The sequence below is a fragment of the Branchiostoma belcheri genome, unplaced genomic scaffold (genome assembly GCF_001625305.1).
Source record: "Branchiostoma belcheri isolate BF01 breed outbred unplaced genomic scaffold, Haploidv18h27 scaffold10, whole genome shotgun sequence".
In the NCBI taxonomy this organism is placed as follows: Eukaryota; Metazoa; Chordata; class Leptocardii; order Amphioxiformes; family Branchiostomatidae; genus Branchiostoma; species Branchiostoma belcheri.
This window is the reverse complement of record NW_017802380.1, coordinates 4380019-4398289: the sequence shown is the minus strand read 5'-3', so window position 1 is coordinate 4398289 and position 18271 is coordinate 4380019. Positions and strand designations below refer to the sequence as shown.

The following is an 18271-nucleotide window of genomic DNA, read 5'->3' as shown; positions in this document are numbered from 1 at the left end:
CCTTTTGATTCTTCATGAGGTAAAATGGGTCGTGCTTGTCCTCTTGCCTTCTCCCTGTATCTGGAATCACCTCATATTCATTTTCGACCGCATTTGTATAATCTGCGACAGCATACGGCTGTATTGTGTAGTCGCCGTCGTCCCCGGCATTGCCCTGTGCGTTTGGAACCGCGGGTGTTCTCTGGTTAAGTTCTTGGAGGCGTCTTTTCTTCAATTTCACCAACAAACGTGTCGCTAGTCCAAGTATTACAAACGCAGAAACCACAGCACCTACCACGTGAGCCAAATAACGAAAACCGTGCAGTACTGAATTTTTATATAGTGAAGGGTTGGTTTTATCGACGACCATCGTAACGGCATGATTCTGTGTGGGGCTGACAACACTGGCTGTTACAGTAGAATGGTCCGAAAGAGAGTAAATAATAGTCTCTGTCGAATTTGCTTCCCTAAATGATGCAGTACAGCTACATCTTCCAAGCGAAAGTAGCACCAAACGACTGACGGCTAACGACAAAGTTGTCTTCGCTACATAGTTTGAAGAGGGGACATTTCCGCTGGCCTCATGGGGACTTTGCCATCCACCAGTTTTAACGGATTGCGTTATGACAATTGTAAGATTCGCTGGTTCTGAGACGGTCTCAATTCTGTCCCCTTCTCCTAATCTTGTAGTGTGGGAAAATGCGGTTCTATTGGCCAACACAAGCGTTACAAGAGGAGTCACTTCCCAGTAAACGTCACATGTCAGGTACACGGCATCTTCTATAGAAAGATGCCCGTTTATGGGTTTATGGGTTCCTGCTCTGTTTTGCGGAAGAGACGATACGCCTATCTTAACCACAGGTTTAGGGCAAGTGATGTTAGGCAGGGTTAGGCTAGACACCAAGGTGTTCCAGAGAGAGGGAGGGTGGCTACACGTCAGACGATTGAAGTCGGCGACGTAGTCCTTCTGGTCATGGAGCTCGAGCCAGGATAATGCGCATGTACATCTTAAAGGGTTACCTGCCAAGTCAACCTTGAACGACAGACCATCCAACGCAACAATGTCATTGTTCTGTAGGAAGATTTTTCGAAGAGATTTAAGTCCTTCGAACAAGTCCTTGATATATTTCAGCTTGTTATGACTCAGATATATTTCAAGCAACATGGATAGTCCAAAGAATGCGCGGTCTTGAATTTGTGCAATTTCGTTGTTTGATAAATCAATTAAGTAGAGTTTGGGTAGTCCAACGAAATGACCCTTTCTTATTTCTGTCAGTGAATTTGAGTTCAAATAAAGCTTCCTTAGACCCGTTCCACTGAAGGCACCGATCGGCATATCTTCAATTGAATTGTTCGTTAACCGTAGTTCTTTTAAAGACGTCAGATTTTGAAAGTGATTGGTGTTGATAACTGTTAAGGAACCATAAGCCAGCTCCAAAGTCCTGAGTTTTGTCAAGTGGACAAAGGGGCTCTCTTGGATCATAACGTTGCCTATGTTCATCAGAGGGTTATATTCTATCTCCAGTGTCGTCAGCATGACGGCACCGTGAAACCAGCCTCTCTGGATGCTCACGATCCTGTTATAGGTCAGACTTAGGAATTCGAGGTTCGGAAGGTGTTGAAATGCATAATCTTCGATGTTGGATATCTCATTATTGTTGAGATAAAGTTTCTTTAAGAGGTTTAGCCCCTCGAACCAACCATTTTTAACACAGACGCTACAAGTTCCATAAATAGTCAATTCAATCAGGTTAGGTGTCTTCTCGAATGCTCCCTTTGAAAACCCGGCGATGGCACCGCGTATACTCAGCTGTAATGTACCAGACAATAAACAATATGTAAATTATTTCCATCTCTACTTCAATGTCTTCCTTACCCTCCATTACCCCAATAGGACTAATAAAATGGACTGGGTTGGTAGGTAGTTATTTTGTGCTTGGCTGGAGTCACAGTCTTTCACCTTTCGGGAAACAACCTTCACTAGGCAGTTTAGCACCAGCTGCTTTTTTATGCATGCAATGCTCCATGGTATCATTCTGAACTTCGTAAATGCTACAAGCACCCAAGGAATTATGATAATGGTGGTGACAGTTGTCAATTGCATCGGCCTAATGATGATAATAACTTATCATCATTTTTATGTCCTTCATTCTTAACACCAGAGGTGGGCTGAGTCTGAATTAGCCTACCTCAAATCAAATCAAATAAAATAAAATCAAATGATTTGTACTTTCTAATATGATTCCTATGCAATTTGAGAATCGAAACAACGCTGCAAGAACACACCTGGTGAATCTCTGACATCTCGGAGGAGGGCATGTTCATGACGTCTTCAGTCAGCCGCAGCGGCCGGTGCCGGGATGAGCAGCTCGGACCCCCGCCGCCGTCCTCCGTGTCGGGCCGTGCGTCCAGTTGGCCTGCCGGCACGCCGACCGAGGAGCAGGAAAACCGCACGTACACGTGGCCTGATCTCTCCCGTCTGTCATCTACGGTGATGGCGGGAGTTACGCAAAGCCCCGACCCGTCGCAATTTGCCCGAACGTGCCCAATGCACTGTAGTAGACAAACTACCGAAGCGAAACAAAGTGTGATCCACATTTTCACCTAGTTCTTCAAGGTAACGTGGGAACGATTTTTTTGGCCAAAATGCACGGACTATGTTGAACCTTTATGCGGGTAATGATTATTGAGTGCGTGATTTTCTCTAAAGACCCAAACACCATCTACAAGGTGCCAAAACCAAATGTGGGAAACATATAAGGTTTTATCCTCTTGTTTTTATTCACACACAATAATGTCGTCGGCGATCAGACCGGTGTCTGTGACTAGCTCATTCCACATGTTCTAGGAAATAGGAGTTCTTCATTCCAGGAAGGCCTGCGTGGGTTTACTGGAGAGCCCTTAGCAACAAGACAAACATGAACACATGAAGGCAATGCTGTTTCCAAGAAGAAAGGAAACCTATTAGTGGTGATAAGTCTGGTAAAAAGGATGCTATTTTCCGTTTTTTTCAGCAACAATCGGTGATTGTCTCGTTTTGGTCAACCAGACTTATCGTTGTTGAAAACATCAGAACTCAGACTAGTCTATCATGCCGACGGATGGTAAACTATCTAGCCATTGGATTAGGCAACTTACGGCGATCAGTTTACATCAAGTTTTCAACGTTCGTAAATTATAGACGTCTATAACTAGCTTCATGCAGCAAATCTTGCGAAGGCAATCAAAACCTGATATCATTGATCGTTAAGGAACATTATTACTGTTACGTGGTCATTGTCTGCCAAAAATCAGTCTTCTTTCGATTCGGTCTCATTTTGAAGGAAAGAATGGTGGGATCTGTTGAACAACAATCAGCACTTAAAAACTTTTACAACAGGATTGCGACACATGAGAAGTTTCTGGGCGCACGTACGGACCAGACTAATTACCTGTAGCTCTAGGCGTTTCCGACAAGCCGGTCTGCTACGTTGTTGTGCAACATTCAGACGTCCGTGCGTAAAAGGGGAAGGGTGGAAATTGTCTGCAACTGTCAGACTTATTCACGGTGCTGCAGTACCACTTCCACTTTGGGACCCTTTCTTCTAGTATAGTAGCTTCTACCGCCAAAATGTCTTATCTAACTGCAAGATTTACCATCGCAACGATTAGTGTACGAATAAGCCTTGTTCATATCCCCATTGGTTTCTTTAAGACTTTGGTCCTTTCGTTGGTCACATCTATTTTACCGATTACCTTTACATAAATGCAGGGATGTCGAGATTTCAGAGAAACGACTGGATGCATATTTATGACTCCTTTCTAGTTGTCTACGAACTTCTAGCCCCAAAAGTGCTGTTTTATCTCATCGTCAGTTTTGTCTTCTCAAGGATCAGTGTGCGAGGACTACCTGACCTCCTGTCCTTATCTCCATCAGTTTCTTTAAAATCAGGTTGTTTGTTAGATCAACAATACCTTTGCATAAATGCTGGCGCTGGGTTATAGAGATTTCGTAGAAATTGTTGGATGAATATTGATGAATGATAAGAAATATCGATATTCATCTGGAAACGACTTTTGACACTATAAATCAACATGAGCGCGCACAGTCTGCAGCTCCACAGGCAGGGCAGGTGCTATAGATGCTTGCTTCGCCGCAGTGCAAAATTTCCTGTCGCTATCATCTTCTAATTAGCGAGGTTTCCAGTGAAGTTTCAGCCCTTCCAATGCCTACTCTTTAAACCATTTTGCGACAACCTTTTCCCACTCTTTTCGAACAGCTAGTTGGTAAAATGCGAATTCTGTCCAGCTTCATATTTGTAGTCGTACTTGCCGGGAGCAAGGCTGATGTGTCCGGTTGCAATGGATTGGCACTCTGCCCAAGTCCATCTGTTGAGATCGAATTGCGGGTACCGAGGTATAACTTCGTCAAAGCGCGGATTAGGTGTTCCCGCATGAGGGAGACTCCCCAAACAACTCCCTCTAACGTTACCCTCGGCGGCAGCCAGGAGAAAGGGCCATGGCAACATGTGCCCCTCCACTGCCGGCCTGAACATGGCAGTGCGACGCTGTCAGCGAGCGCATTAGAAGAGATCCTCTCCGAACCTCCGACGAAGACCCAGGTGAGGTGATTCAGCAAATTGCTTTCGGTAGCAGTTTTAGTCTGTTGAAAAATGATTTCAGGGCCGAAGGATATTTCAAGGTATGTCAAGTCATTCCCACAGTCATATACAAAACGTTTACGGTTGACACGTCTTTCAAAGTGAATCAATCTGCAAAGAAGCTGATGATGGCAGGATGGCATCTGTCCCTGGTGCTGAAAACCTGGTAGGTCACTGATAGGTCATTTACACCTGGCAGATGTTTGGCGTGTGTGTGTGTGTGTGTGTGTGTGTGTGTGTGTGTGTGTGTGTGTGTGTGCGCGCGCGGGCGCGTGTGTGTGTGTGTGTGTGTGTGTGTGTGTGTGTGTGTGTGTGTGTGTGTGTGTGTGTGCGCGCGCGCGCGTATGTGTGTGCGTGTGTGTGTGTGTAGCTTTGAACTATCCATTTGTCGAAATGATCAATAGATTTTGTAAGGCCTGATTCTGATTTCAGGTGATGGAGTTGACGATGGAGTACGGGTCGGTTGCCGAGATTTCCGGGGCCCTGTTCAACGGAACCCCGAATCTCTGCCGCCTGACCATACGGGAGAACTGCCTGGCGTGTGTGAAGAGAGGCTGGTTCTTGGGACTTTCAAACCTACAGCACCTTAAGTTAATCAACGACGGGATCTCTCAGATCATGGATGACGCTTTTGAACACTTGCCCAAACTACAGGAGCTGAGTTTGGTGAGAAACAAAATCTCGCGTGTCCAGGCGTCTTGGTTCCGCGGACTTACATCGCTGAAAGAACTCGACTTAGATAAGAACCCACTTGTCAATATCAGTGACATAAACGCAGGCGTCCCTCCTTTTTATAAACCTACCACTGCTCAATGTTCTTCACTTGGGATATAGCAGTTTGTCCGTTTTATATCCCGAAAGTTTGATGAATCTGACTTCGTTAAGGGAGCTTTGGTTGATCGACAGTGAGATTTTCGGACATACACGAGGGTGCGTTCACCAGTATGATCACGTTAAAGACGCTTATTATGAGCGAGAATGCCATCACGACGATTCGCAAAGGTTACTTTTTGGGGCTTTCCTCAATTCGATCTCTTGATTTGTGTGCAAACGAAATTGCACACATCGAGGAAGATGGGTTTCTGGGGCTTCGTGACGCAATCAGCATAGACCTGTCCTACAACAAGCTGACGTTCATCCAAGCTGAGTGGTTCCGTAGATTAGATAAATTAAGGACACTGTATCTAAGCGGAAACAACATTTACGCCTTGGAAGCCCCCAAGTGGTTCGTGGTTCTGGACAAAAACCCACTGCGATGTTCCTGCGCATTCGTCTTGTTCCAAAGAAGAAATCTTCGGGAAAGGTTCAGAGAATACGACCAGCTGACGTGCCATGTACCCGGCGCATCTCCAACACGAGGCCGTCGCTAATGTTACCATGGACAAGGTCATCTGCCCCAGGCCTGCTGTCGTCTTCGACATCAAGGCAGACGGAACCCAGCAGAACATTCAGGACGGCTTGGGCGGGACATTTATCGTCAAGCCCCTGATGGCTGCACCAACATACAGAAATAAAACACTAGGACCGGGTTCGCGTCTATTTCAGGAAGGGCAGGGCGTGAACTTTGAATGTCGAGTGTACTGGGAAGTGGCTCCTCGTGTGACGGTAGCCTTACCAAGAGGGGCTGTATTCTCCCGTACTTTCAAACTCGGGGATGACCGAAAAGTTCTGACGGCAACACGGCCGGCTGAGATCACCATTATCTTCACACATTCTGTCAAACCAGAGGGATTTCGCGATCCTTTTGCGAGGAGGACTGCGGAAAACCGCGTCAGTTACTTGGGAAGGACAGACGTTGTCCTGACTGTTCACAACTTCACGTCAGAGTCAGCCGGTATGTACAGCTGCACTGCAGTCTCTGCGAAAAAGAGGAGGTCCGCCAAGCTGTCCGTGTCGCTCTTCAACCAGACTGCAGTCAGTTGGAAATCAACACCAGCCCCCCATGTGTCGCCGTCTGTGGGGCTACAGTTTAACAACTCTGACGGAAGAACAGTAGTGGCAACCGACAAAGACATTCAACGTACTACTACGCAATACAACACGGAGTTAACTAAGCCACAATTGAAGCACAATAGGAATCAACAGATTTACGTCGCAGCCATAGGAAGTTTTTGTGCCGTTGTGATTGGTGCCACCGTACTTTTGGTGTGTTTCGTGAAGAGGAGGAAGGCAAGACGTGACTCTGAAAACAACGACACAAACGCTACGTCTAATACGCTTTCCACTGGCAACACGCAAAGCGATCGTAACTCAGAAATTGAGCCTTATATGGTGCATTACTTCCTAGGAACGCCCGCACAACCCGGACGGAATGTTACGACAGAAGAGCCATTCTATGAGATGACTGAGAGTGTGGCGGGCAACAAAGGTAAATGTGCTACACTTGAAGGATCATCATCGTCAAGAATGAACGCTATCCGGGAAGAAGCGATGTCTGACGGAGGCAGTAATTCACAGAGGGACGACTCTAGCAACAGGGAGCCGTTTTATGAAATGCATGAACAAACTGTGTTGGATCAAGACGAGACTCCTTCGGCGGAGGATGGAAAAGCCAGCCAGGCAATAGCACTCCCTGCCGAGTGGTCAGCAGTACACGTACCCGGTGATGATGACTTGATTTACGCCTTCATAGACGACAGTGACGCAACTACAGCAAAAGATGCAGGAACCAGCGGCGACCCGGCTGCTGAACACCACCAGGACATTGACGACGCAGGAAACGCGATGAACGTCACTGAGCCTGACCAGGGCATCAGCGAAAGCGAATTCAACTCAACTCAGACGACATTGTCCGAAACCGATCGCGTCGATTCGTGGGAAACCTTACCAAAGAGTCTTATCGCTAGAGGCATAGACGGTGATGGCGATGACGACAACATGGCGCATGCCGGAAAAATAAAAGACGGTGTCGAAGGCTACACACCCGAGTTTGGAGGCAGGAATGCTGACCTGACGGAGAGAGACGTCACTACTAATGATCAACACGAGGTTGATGATGGACATCTTTACGAAAATAAGGACACGACAACGGGCTTTGTTCAGCCTAGTCAGGATCAGATCGCCGACAAAGACGACGTCAACATAAGTGGAACAAAAACAGACAACGACAAAGGTTCCAAGAAAAGCGTCTCAAACGTTTGCGGAGACAAAGACAGCGGAGGTGAGAGCTTAAGCTATGCTACAATAGACGAAGATTTAGAAGGCGGCGAGGTGGTAGGTCAAAGGTGCACCTGGACAAAACCAAATCAGGACACTGGAGATGGGGCAGCTCCAGACAAAAATGTGACAACAGAAGCCGTAAAAAACGACGACGACCAGGATACATGTGACTCAGAACACGGTTATGAAAATGAGGCAATGGTACATTCAACTCAGTTTGACAGAGACACCAACGAAGACGTCACCAACATGATTCAGAACAAACTGGACACAAAGGACGGGATAAGTTCACAGGAAAACTCCCCAACGACAAGTCAAAGAGACAGCATTGCTGACTACGTCACTCATGTTGCCATAGAGGACGATTCGGACGAGGACGACTCAGCAGTTCTGACAGACATCGGGAAAAATCCAAGTGCCCGGAACATTGGAGATCCAGAGGCACGAAACTCAACCTTAACAGCTGAAGATCCAACCACCAAAGACGACGCATATGATGATGGGCATGTTGGTATTAGTGGAACAAAAGGACACTGGCAGTGCGCCTTTCAGCCTGCCCAAGATACCAACAAAGACAAAATCAACTCAATTCGGAATAACACAGATACAAACGAAATGAAAGATCCGAACAGCTTGGCAAAAGTACACAGCTTGAATACTGAAGATGGGCCGCACCAAAACCAGACAATAACAAAGGACGATCCGGACACATTTGATGATGAACACCCATATGAAAATGAAAAGGAGACTGGCCTTGCAGGGTATTCGATGAACACCAGTCAGTTTGACAATAATATGGCAGAAACCGAAAGCAAGGGCAAAATGGACGCTGCACCAGAAACCTTACCAGCGAACCCAAGAGACAGTTTGAGTGACTACGTCACACATGATGTAATAAACGACGATTTCGAGAGCGACGAAGCGTCCGGGCGAAGGGCAAGTCAGGATGACTGGGACAGGGGAGACGGGGAACACCGGAACCAAACGTTGGCATCAGAAGATGGAAAAACCGATGGCGATTCGGACGTATTTGAAGACGAAAACATTTACGAAAATGAGGACGACGCAAGAGGACATTTAGACCGGGACACCGGGACTTCTGCTGTAACATACGATCCTGACAGTGAAGAGGCGGTAGGTCGAAGGTACACGTGGACAAAACCAGACGGTTGGTACATCGGAGGCGAAACTCGCCAGAACCAACCGCTAACATCCACAGAAGTAAGACTGAATGACGACCAGGACACATATGACGATGAGCACCTGTATGAAAATGAAAATGAGATAGCAGGACATTCGGTGGCAAAAACAAAATGATTTCATGATTCAGGTGAAACTGGTAATATTAAAACCACAGAAGAACACAACAATACTAGCCGTGTAAGAAGAATGTATGTCACCAGCGGGATGTGAAGAGAGGTAACTATAAGTAGCAAAAATTAATTAATTAGTCAATTAGCAAAAATTAATCAATTAGCAAAAAAGGGTAAGTTCTTGTAACTACTAGTAACTATAAGTAGATGCAGACATAAAGAGACAAGACTTCAAATAGTTCAGACAGGTACTTTTATAGAAACTATAAATCTTTAGCAATATTTGAACGTCTCGTATATTTTAGACATGTCACCTACAGTTACGTTACAAAAAGTATTCTCTGATACTACTGTACAACACTTCCTGTTTTCTTCCTTTCTTTTTTGGCGGATGATAGTAGATTGTCTTGAGAGGTTGTTCGAGAGATTGTACTTAGGAACCACCAAAACGTGTCATCTATCTTAGCATTTCACTATCCGTACAAAAAGTCGAAAGTAAAAATTTTAAGTCGAAGGTAAAAATGTTATACATGTTATGTTATAAAGTTAAATTGACTGTTCCATTTACATTAATGTCTCATCTCACCATGACGAGGTTTCTTCATAACTGATACAGAGGAATGACTATGGTGTTGCTAAGAGTTGTATTTCAATAAACATCTGGTTATAGCTGTGAAAGTCTGTTAAACTGTTCATTTCTTATCTACTAGTACTCCCTGGTGATCTCTAATAAACGTGACATGTGCCGAAATAGTCGCTACATTTCCTGGCAAGGATGAATTGTCGTGCATATTGTGGTTTCGCAGCGCCCCCTACCGATGTTGTAGCTGGTACAGGTAAAGCTGCGGCAAGTAAATTTTATGGATGACATCCTCTGCAGACTCCAAATCTAAATGCGCGCGATAGGGCGAAGAAAAAAGGCGGGCAAAAAAAAAACCCACAACAACAACAACAACAAGATTCCTATATTTTCAAATTTTGACATATCATGAACCTCGTCAAACAAGAATTCATACCTATATTGTGCTATAAGTTTACTGCCAACTACTAGTTTTACACATACTAAGGAGGTTAAATTCACATATATATCTCCAGGAAATAACTCAGAGCCTTGTCTTGTCTCCTCTCTGGACATTGAACCGCATCCCTGTCAAAATGTCACATTGAAAGACGTATTAAATGTCAGAAAGATCGATAAATACAAACCAAAACGCGAGCAATACGACTAAATAAAGCAATACATCTACTCTAAAAGGTTAAGTACGGTAAAAAAAAAAGCCAGGAAACCCACGTACGAAAACAAAGCGAAGCCATACATCTGCTTGAAGATATTTCACTTTCTCCTCACGTCACGCCAGGACCGTAAGTGAAAGTGACCGATAAATTATGCAAATAGCCTATTCGACGTCACGTGGTCTACTATATACACGGCTCGCGCTGTCAAATGGTAGCGGTCCGCTGAGCAGACGACCGGCCTGGCGTTTCGGATTGTTTTCTGCTATTTGCATCTGTTTTTGAAGGTAAGTCTCGTTTTTCTTAATGCTGTCTGCTAGGTAGTCATCACGGAGGAACAGCCGAGTGCAGTATAACTTCCGAGCGGCTTCCGACATTGCGGAAAAATGTGGTGCAGTGTCGCCTGCCGGGCGCGCTGCAGGCCGCTTCAAGTTTCCATCATGGTGGAGGAGGAGGGTGTGTGTGTGGTGTCGATTTCCTCGGTGTCTCCGAAATTTGTCTCCGAGATGGAGTTTCTGATAAAAGCACAAGAGCATCAGTTCGCCTCATGGCTGTGACCACACGGTTAAGTTCCATGTGTCAGGGTAAACGAGGAGCTGTCATCTTTTTTTCTAGGACTTCGCTTTGGGTCCGACCTTTTGTGAGGGAAATATCGTCGGACAGACGACAAATTCGTGTCCCCAGGAGAAAAATCCCAGGGGCAAATGTCTGTGCGATGGGGGTTTTATCTTTGTTGTACCGAAAGCATTGTGTACTATTGTTCAATTGCTAGTTAAGGTCGCTTTTATATGATTTGGGTTGACCGTTTTCCAGTATAATTCAAATGTGAATGTGGGCGGGCTTGTGTAGTAGAGGAATGATGCCCGGTGCGGTACAGATACTGTACAGTACAGGGAGGTGGGGCCCCATGTAAAATTGAACACAACAGCTGCACTGAGAAACAACTGGGCTAAACGGCGTGCTTCTTCTCTACATAGACGCAGCCATTGTAACATTTTGCATGGGCCTATTGTAGCCCATTCGGTGACCCCCAAATTTTTATCACCAAATCTGAAGAAGAGGAATATTGTAGCCGTTAGCATGTGCGGTACGCTATGCCCCCTGCCAATGTATTATGCATTGCTGTGTGCATAAAGGTCAAGAGAACAAGGCAGGAGGGATGTCTGCGTTTTATCTCAGATATTTGATTGCAGTCTTGGATGCAGTTGCCTTGACAACAGTGTCATCATGACTCTCGTACATGCAGTTTCCTTTTACACTGTCATAGTAATGATTTATTTTGCCCCAGAGCTATTTTTAGTGGGGCACTGGGGTTGGCCATTGTCAAGGGACCAGGAAATAGATTTTGCATGACGTATGGCACATGTGTGCGTGCGCAATATTCATGTTCAAATTCCTATTAGTGGCTGTTGAACCAATATTAAGATGCAGATCAATATCACATATGAAATTGTTGTGTCTGGTACTTTACTGTATTGATGTACCGTGTCATTTGCCTGATTTTGTGTAAATATATGGTGGCATTCAGCTGATATATACACATTGGAGATTTGACACTTTTACTTGTTTTAGTTGAATAACATTGCAAATTTTGTGCTTGACTATAATATGATGATCTTTAACTATGCACTACTGCTTTTACCAATAGGTAATTCATTTTATGGACATTCAACTTCATGCAGCAGTATCCATTAGATTTACCTAGTTACATGTATGATAATTCTAAAACTCTACTGATTTATGAGTCCTATCTCTTTTCTGACGTCCACTTTAACTGTATAATCTGTGCAGAGATAATAAAGCAGTGGGCAGTCTCTTTGCAGGGATGCAGATCATATCGTACAGGTATGCACTACCGGAAACAAGTTTGCGCTTTGCGCTGCGGCACACAAATTGAATTACCAGTCCAGTCTATGGAGGATGTTTTTCTTGGAGTCCTTCCAGCTCTGTTATAGAGATTCCTCCCATTGAAGTTTGGAGTTGCAGGACAGCAGAAAAAGAATTGGCAGCGTGTAAAGTCCTCAGGGCCTGTCTTTGCTGTGATGCCAATTTACTGTGCCTTGCAGTGTTTCATGTTTTCCGCAGTGCACCTGGCTAGATATCTATTTTACAGGGAGTTATATCTAAGTTGGGTACAAATGTATCAGTGAAAAAAGTTTGTTTATGCCTTACCTCTTATAGCTTCATCATGCATGCACAAAATGTGGTATACATGTACAGTACCAACTGGTTAGCAGATAAAGTATCCCCCATGTTTGTACCTCATGGCAAAAAAATGAACTGCAAAAATCTTGGAAATGCATCTTGCATTCACAGACTGGCGGGTTGTTTTGAACTGTTTGCCGGAGGTGTTTACCAGTGGAGCCAGTGTTGATAAAACAGCCGGTAAATATTTTGGCAACCGTTTTTGCCACCCATGTATGAGACTGAAAGCATGGGTTCACATGAATGTTCCTTTTGAGCCCCTACATCGTAGGTAAACTGTGCTAGCATGCCTGCAGGCATTGTGGTTCACCCCCTTCTTGGGTCAGTGCAGATGTTTTTAAATCCAACAGAACTGTCCTTACTGGGGCCTTCTTGAGCGTTCGGGGTTACTCAGGCAGAATTGTGACATTTCGTTGCAATGTTGTTACGGAAATTGTAACATTTTGTTACAATGAAAATCTTCAAGTAAACTTTTGTCCAAGACTACCTTCCATCAGTGTTTTTTAAACATTCTCTTCATTCCAAACATTTGGTTGCAAAAGGCTACCTTAGCAGGCTGATGGTTAGTGACTGAATAGATTGTAGAATTTGGCCAAGGAGGAGAGAATAATGATTTCCTAGATGCTCGAATTTGTTGTTATGGAAATTCTCTTTCACCCCAAGTGTAACAGTATATTTTCACCCTATTTGGTCAAGTTCTGCTATTTTCCCTTCCTGAAAAGGAGTGTGGTGGAGACTTACGCTGGCATTTGGTGTTTGGAATGTAAATACAATGCCAGAAACCCTTCTGCTTGCTTACACAGCCTGTTGACCATGTGGATTTGCATTGATTGACATTGACATACACTGCACATCTGTTTAAATCTAGCTGAAGACTTGGTGTATGTATATATGTGGGAAGATCCTTTCCTACGCCAAAATAAGTATTTAGCTTGGGTTGTCTTGAACTGTATATGCATACTTGAAAGGCCCAACTGCTTTTCTGATATTCTGGATCTGGTACTGCACTCAGCTTGTATGCTTGGGCCTCACAAACTTCATTTTGTGGATGACATCCCTGGACAATCTTAATTTGATGAAGGATTACAGAAAATAAATATTTTTCTCTTTTGTAGATGGTCCATAAAAGCAACAATGTTCCATTTTCGTGGGTAAAACTAGATTCCCTTCTTTGCTAGTCATGGAATGGCACTCTTTTCATTCTTGCTATTGCTAGATTGTTTTTTCAGCCATGGTGGTTGAAAAGATAATCATTTTTCCATTGGGTGATTTGTCCAGCCTTGAGTGATCCATTTACCCTGGCATAGATGGTGGACAGATTAACAGGGGATGGCATGTTTAGAAAACTAGAAACACATGCAAGTCCAATTGGTTTGTGTGAGGTAACAGACTGTTGCAGACATCAACATCCTCCTTAACAGGCCAGACCAATGCATTTGCTTGTTTCACCAACAAAACTCTCACCAACAAAAGAGCAAAGATTGGAGAGATAGATTGTTGTCTTCTATAAGTATAGTATATATACAATATACAACAAAAACTGTTATGTTCACAGCTGTCAACAGTTATCAAGGACAATGTCTTTGACAATCTAGAATTCATCAACAAATAAAACTTGAACTTTCAGAAAATACAGGATCTAGATTTGACACAAGATTTATTTTGTAATTGGGGAATAGGTCCTATACCTAAATAAAAATGGTGAAAGTCAATTAATCCTTATGACTTAATCAACTGTTAGATATTGCTGCTTATCCAAAGTATGGTTAAAACACATAACTGATGAAGTTATGAGTATGACTCTAAAAGTTACTGTTCAATTAGGGACACCCTACGATTGCTAGTGAGGTGACCTGTGTGCAGCTGACTTGTACATGTACATTTATATCCTGGCCATTTTTAACACTGACTGAGTACCTGTATCTGACATTTATGAACAGCTAAGTTGGACAGTTTCCATGTGCATTTGCTTTCACCAATTGAAATTCTCACAGGTCATTTGAACATTCCCAGACAGCAGTAATGGCATGTTGTGATGTCCAAGTACTGCTTGTGATTACAGAAATTCGCTGAGGTTGTTATTCTTGTCAGTCAGCGTGTCGGGATGAGGGCAGTTTTAGCTCGGATGAAATGGATTGTAAACCATCAGGGCCATTGGCATTTTTCTAGACTGGTCACTATCTCCAAGCAAATGTTGGGAGACAGTTTTCCTACCTGCCCTTTATTATTGTTACAAACTACCTCCTTTGGAAAATGTGATCTGCTTGGATATTGACCACTTGATAGGTTTATGGTGTGATTTTTAACACTTGTTTTCCCTATGATATTGGTAGTGCATGTAGTGTATCTTGACACAGAGAATGTAAAGTTTATACTATACTGTAGGTTGTAGTTTAGACCTGCGGTTTGTGTATTTGCCACTCTCATTGTTTACAGCCAGTCCGAAAGAGCCATTGAAGTGTAGTTGTTTGTAAGTGTATTGACTAATTGAGTGGATGTTTATACAGGGAAGCTAAGGTACACATAGGGGTGTCTGAGGTCCTTTGTGTTCCTTATCTTTGCAATGCTGATTACTTCTCACCATAAACAAATCATTGACTGGAGTTTTAAGTGTCTGGAAACATAAACTAAGCCCACAATACCGACTGTTGAAGTTACACATCTCTCTAGGGATACTGCACTTGCTGTGGTACCTGAGCTCACTCTGCAACTGTTCAACCTGTATTCAACTATCTATTCAACTATTCAACAAGTAAATGTATCCTCTTTTACATTATCTTGCATGTAATGCCCCTTTTAACCAGATAACCCATAATGTTACCGCTTACCTACATGTTAGCCCTGTATGATGAATCTACACGTATTAGGAAGGACATTTTTTTCTGACAGCTGAATGTTAACTACATGTAGGCAGGTTTCTGATGTAGGTTTTATGTCTTTCTCCTGCTGGATGCTGTGAGTGCTAAGGCATGATAAGACTACTAATGATGTTCTCTGGGACCATTTCAGGGAGAGATCTCTCACATTTTATGGCCCAGAGGCATTAAATTCCTTTGATGTCCTCCTCTACCGTAAAGCATTTCTACAGCTGCGACAACTTATAAACTGCTGAGTAAAGGGCTCTTTTCGCACACTAGTTGGAAATTCAGTTAGAGAAAAAAAAACAATGATTAGAAATGTTGAAACATTTTATAACCCTCCCATGATATCATATCTTGAAGCATACTCCATATTTCTCACATCTCTGCCACAGGCTGGTTGCTTTGTTGCTTGAGTTTTCAGGCGATTCTACTTTCTCTTGGACTACTAATGATTTCCTGATACCTAAAATGCATTGTACATTGCTTTCCTTAGTTTTTTTCTGTAACGAATGGGAACAAACTTGGTAGAAATGGTATGTTCCATGTTGCAACTGCCGTGACTAATGTGTATAATATCGATCGTGTCTCCAGGAAAGCACACCTATCCCTTCCCACAAACATTACTGCCCAACGCAATTATACCTGATAGCTGTGATCAGTATGCACCACACCATGTACCAACACTACTAATTCTTCTGGTCCCACCACCAGAAGTCTGCTCCCCCATTACTCACAATCCGCTCAACTGATTAAAAGCTGGAATTGAAAGCAGTTGGAAGCGAGTCAAATTTCTAATTTTGCTGCCCAAGTTGTATGGGCCTGCCTGTCACCTATGAAGAAAAAGGATACCTGTGTTTGGAGGAACTCTAATTGCGAGGCTGCACGGTTACTTAGCTACTTGGATACAGGTGCGTGATGTGGTAAGGCAATACCAGTTCATTTCTTTGGCTCTTAGAGGAGTAAAAAAAGATTCAGCAAAATGTCAAGAACCATACGTCGACATCCCTTTCTCTTCTACTGTACAATAAAACCACTTCAAAGGTAAAAATGACTTTATTTCTACAGTATTTTTTTAAATCCAGAGACCAACAAATTAAGAGCCTGTTTTTACGGGGCAAAAAACCTGTGTTCTACCTTGCAGTGCCGCATGCTAAAAAAATCTGTCCTACAATACAAAACGTGCAGCTCCGCATTATGCCGAACTGCGATCGTTGTAGGACACATATTTTTTGCCCTGTGGAAACTGGCCCTAAATTAATGCGGTCTCTCAATGGAATTAAAAGAAGTTGAAATTTTTTTGGCCTGTTTGTAGTTTAAAAAAGATATGCCCTGACCCTGACTTTGAAGGGGTGTCAAACAGGAGTCAGGGTCAAATGTTTCCTGGCTGAAGGATGTTCATTCTGTGTGTCCTCAAACCACCCAACAGGTATTAATGAGTTTAACATACCATGGATTACATGGCTTCTGCGCAGACTAATTAGAATAACTGAGTTTATTGAAGCATGACATCAAAGGTGTCTGAAAAAGAAACCATGCACATACACACACTAGCATACACCCACGTACATTTGTACACACTTTCGCACACACATGCATACACATACTTTCTCTCTCTTACACATAGACACACATATACCGACACAAACACACACACACACACACACACACACACACACACACACACACACACACACACACACACACACACACACACACACTGTATTGCAGCATTAGCATAATTTGTAGGCTATAAAATAATTTTTCTGTTTTAATTTGTCTCCTGAGCTAAAACCCTGCTGCAGATAGTCTGGGTGTGGTCCCAATCAAGTTACCATATCTGTAGCCCCTGCTGTAATGTGAATTGAAAGGACCTTGAATAATTCATAGGGTGGCGGGGTGAAATCATGGCTGGGCCGGTGACCTATGGCTTTTCTGATGCATTCTGTCTCTGATGATGTCCCCTGTGGGGAGTGGCAATTGTCTGTGTCCAGAACATTGTGAATCCTTCAGGGTGAATTCAAATATGTTTGCAGACTGTACGTGTCCTTCCATAAAAAGACATGAAGTCCATTTTCAGTATCACCTGTAATGATGCATTGGGTCGAATTGCAAGCTATTCGACCCAATTTGGCTGAAATTTGGTCGAATAGCTTGCAATAAACAAAGATTGTGCAACATGGAAACATAAATATTTCAAAGGCCAAATTTGAGCAATTTCTTGAATGTTTTTTATATGTTTTCAGTTTGGGCAGCAAACTTGTTCAATAATGTATGAAGGACAAAATGACATCTGATGGGGTGGGGGGCAGTAATTAGATTGTGATGCTGAGGGGAGCACTTTCTGCTGTGCCATTTGTTAATACCAGGTCTTAACCAGGTTAGTGGGAGCATATCAGATTGGAAGCACAAATGAAGTGAAGAGGATGGAAAGAAACAACAATTTGCTTGATTATGTCAAGGCAGCATTACTGGGGATACAGTAGCAGACATATTTTTACCATCTATCCAAGGGTTCAGGCTTTTCCCTGCCATAACTTCATCCATAATGGTGTTGGTTTAAGTGCTCGTGATGGATGCCAAAAAACACATTTTCTGATTACATTCAACAACAAAAATTTAATCCAATAATATTTGGGCCACGTACATACCCTTCAACTGTTATTGATCATCAGCACCATCAGAAAATCATAATTTCATATCTCCAGGTCTGGTTTGCTGACGCCAGGTAATTAAGTTATATTGTCTGGAATGATGTCAAGAACAGAAATGACAAATGTCATTTTGGAACTGTCTGTCTCGCTTGGCCTTTTATGTCCAAGAAGTTTTTGGCAGTGCTCTAAAAAAAGCTGTGTTGATATTTCTTAGAACCAATGACCAATCT

The 18271-nt window shown here is 43.3% G+C and overlaps 2 protein-coding genes across 3 annotated transcripts in view; both read left to right on the top strand.

Moving 5' to 3' along the window:
* The first annotated feature begins 4412 nt into the window (after positions 1-4412).
* Positions 4413-5989, top strand: LOC109469194 (leucine-rich repeat neuronal protein 3-like). Its single transcript, XM_019767637.1, is given in 4 exon segments — positions 4413-4580; positions 5052-5408; positions 5410-5532; positions 5534-5989. Coding segments are annotated over 4 exon segments (1104 nt in total).
* Positions 5990-10510: 4521 nt separating this feature from the next.
* Positions 10511-18271, top strand: part of LOC109469905 (neuronal cell adhesion molecule-like) — a 60989-nt gene continuing 53228 nt past the window's right edge. For both annotated transcript variants that reach the window (XM_019768701.1, XM_019768675.1), the window contains exon 1: positions 10511-10611. The gene's annotated coding sequence lies outside the window, so the exon portion shown is untranslated. The remainder of the gene's footprint in view (positions 10612-18271) is intronic.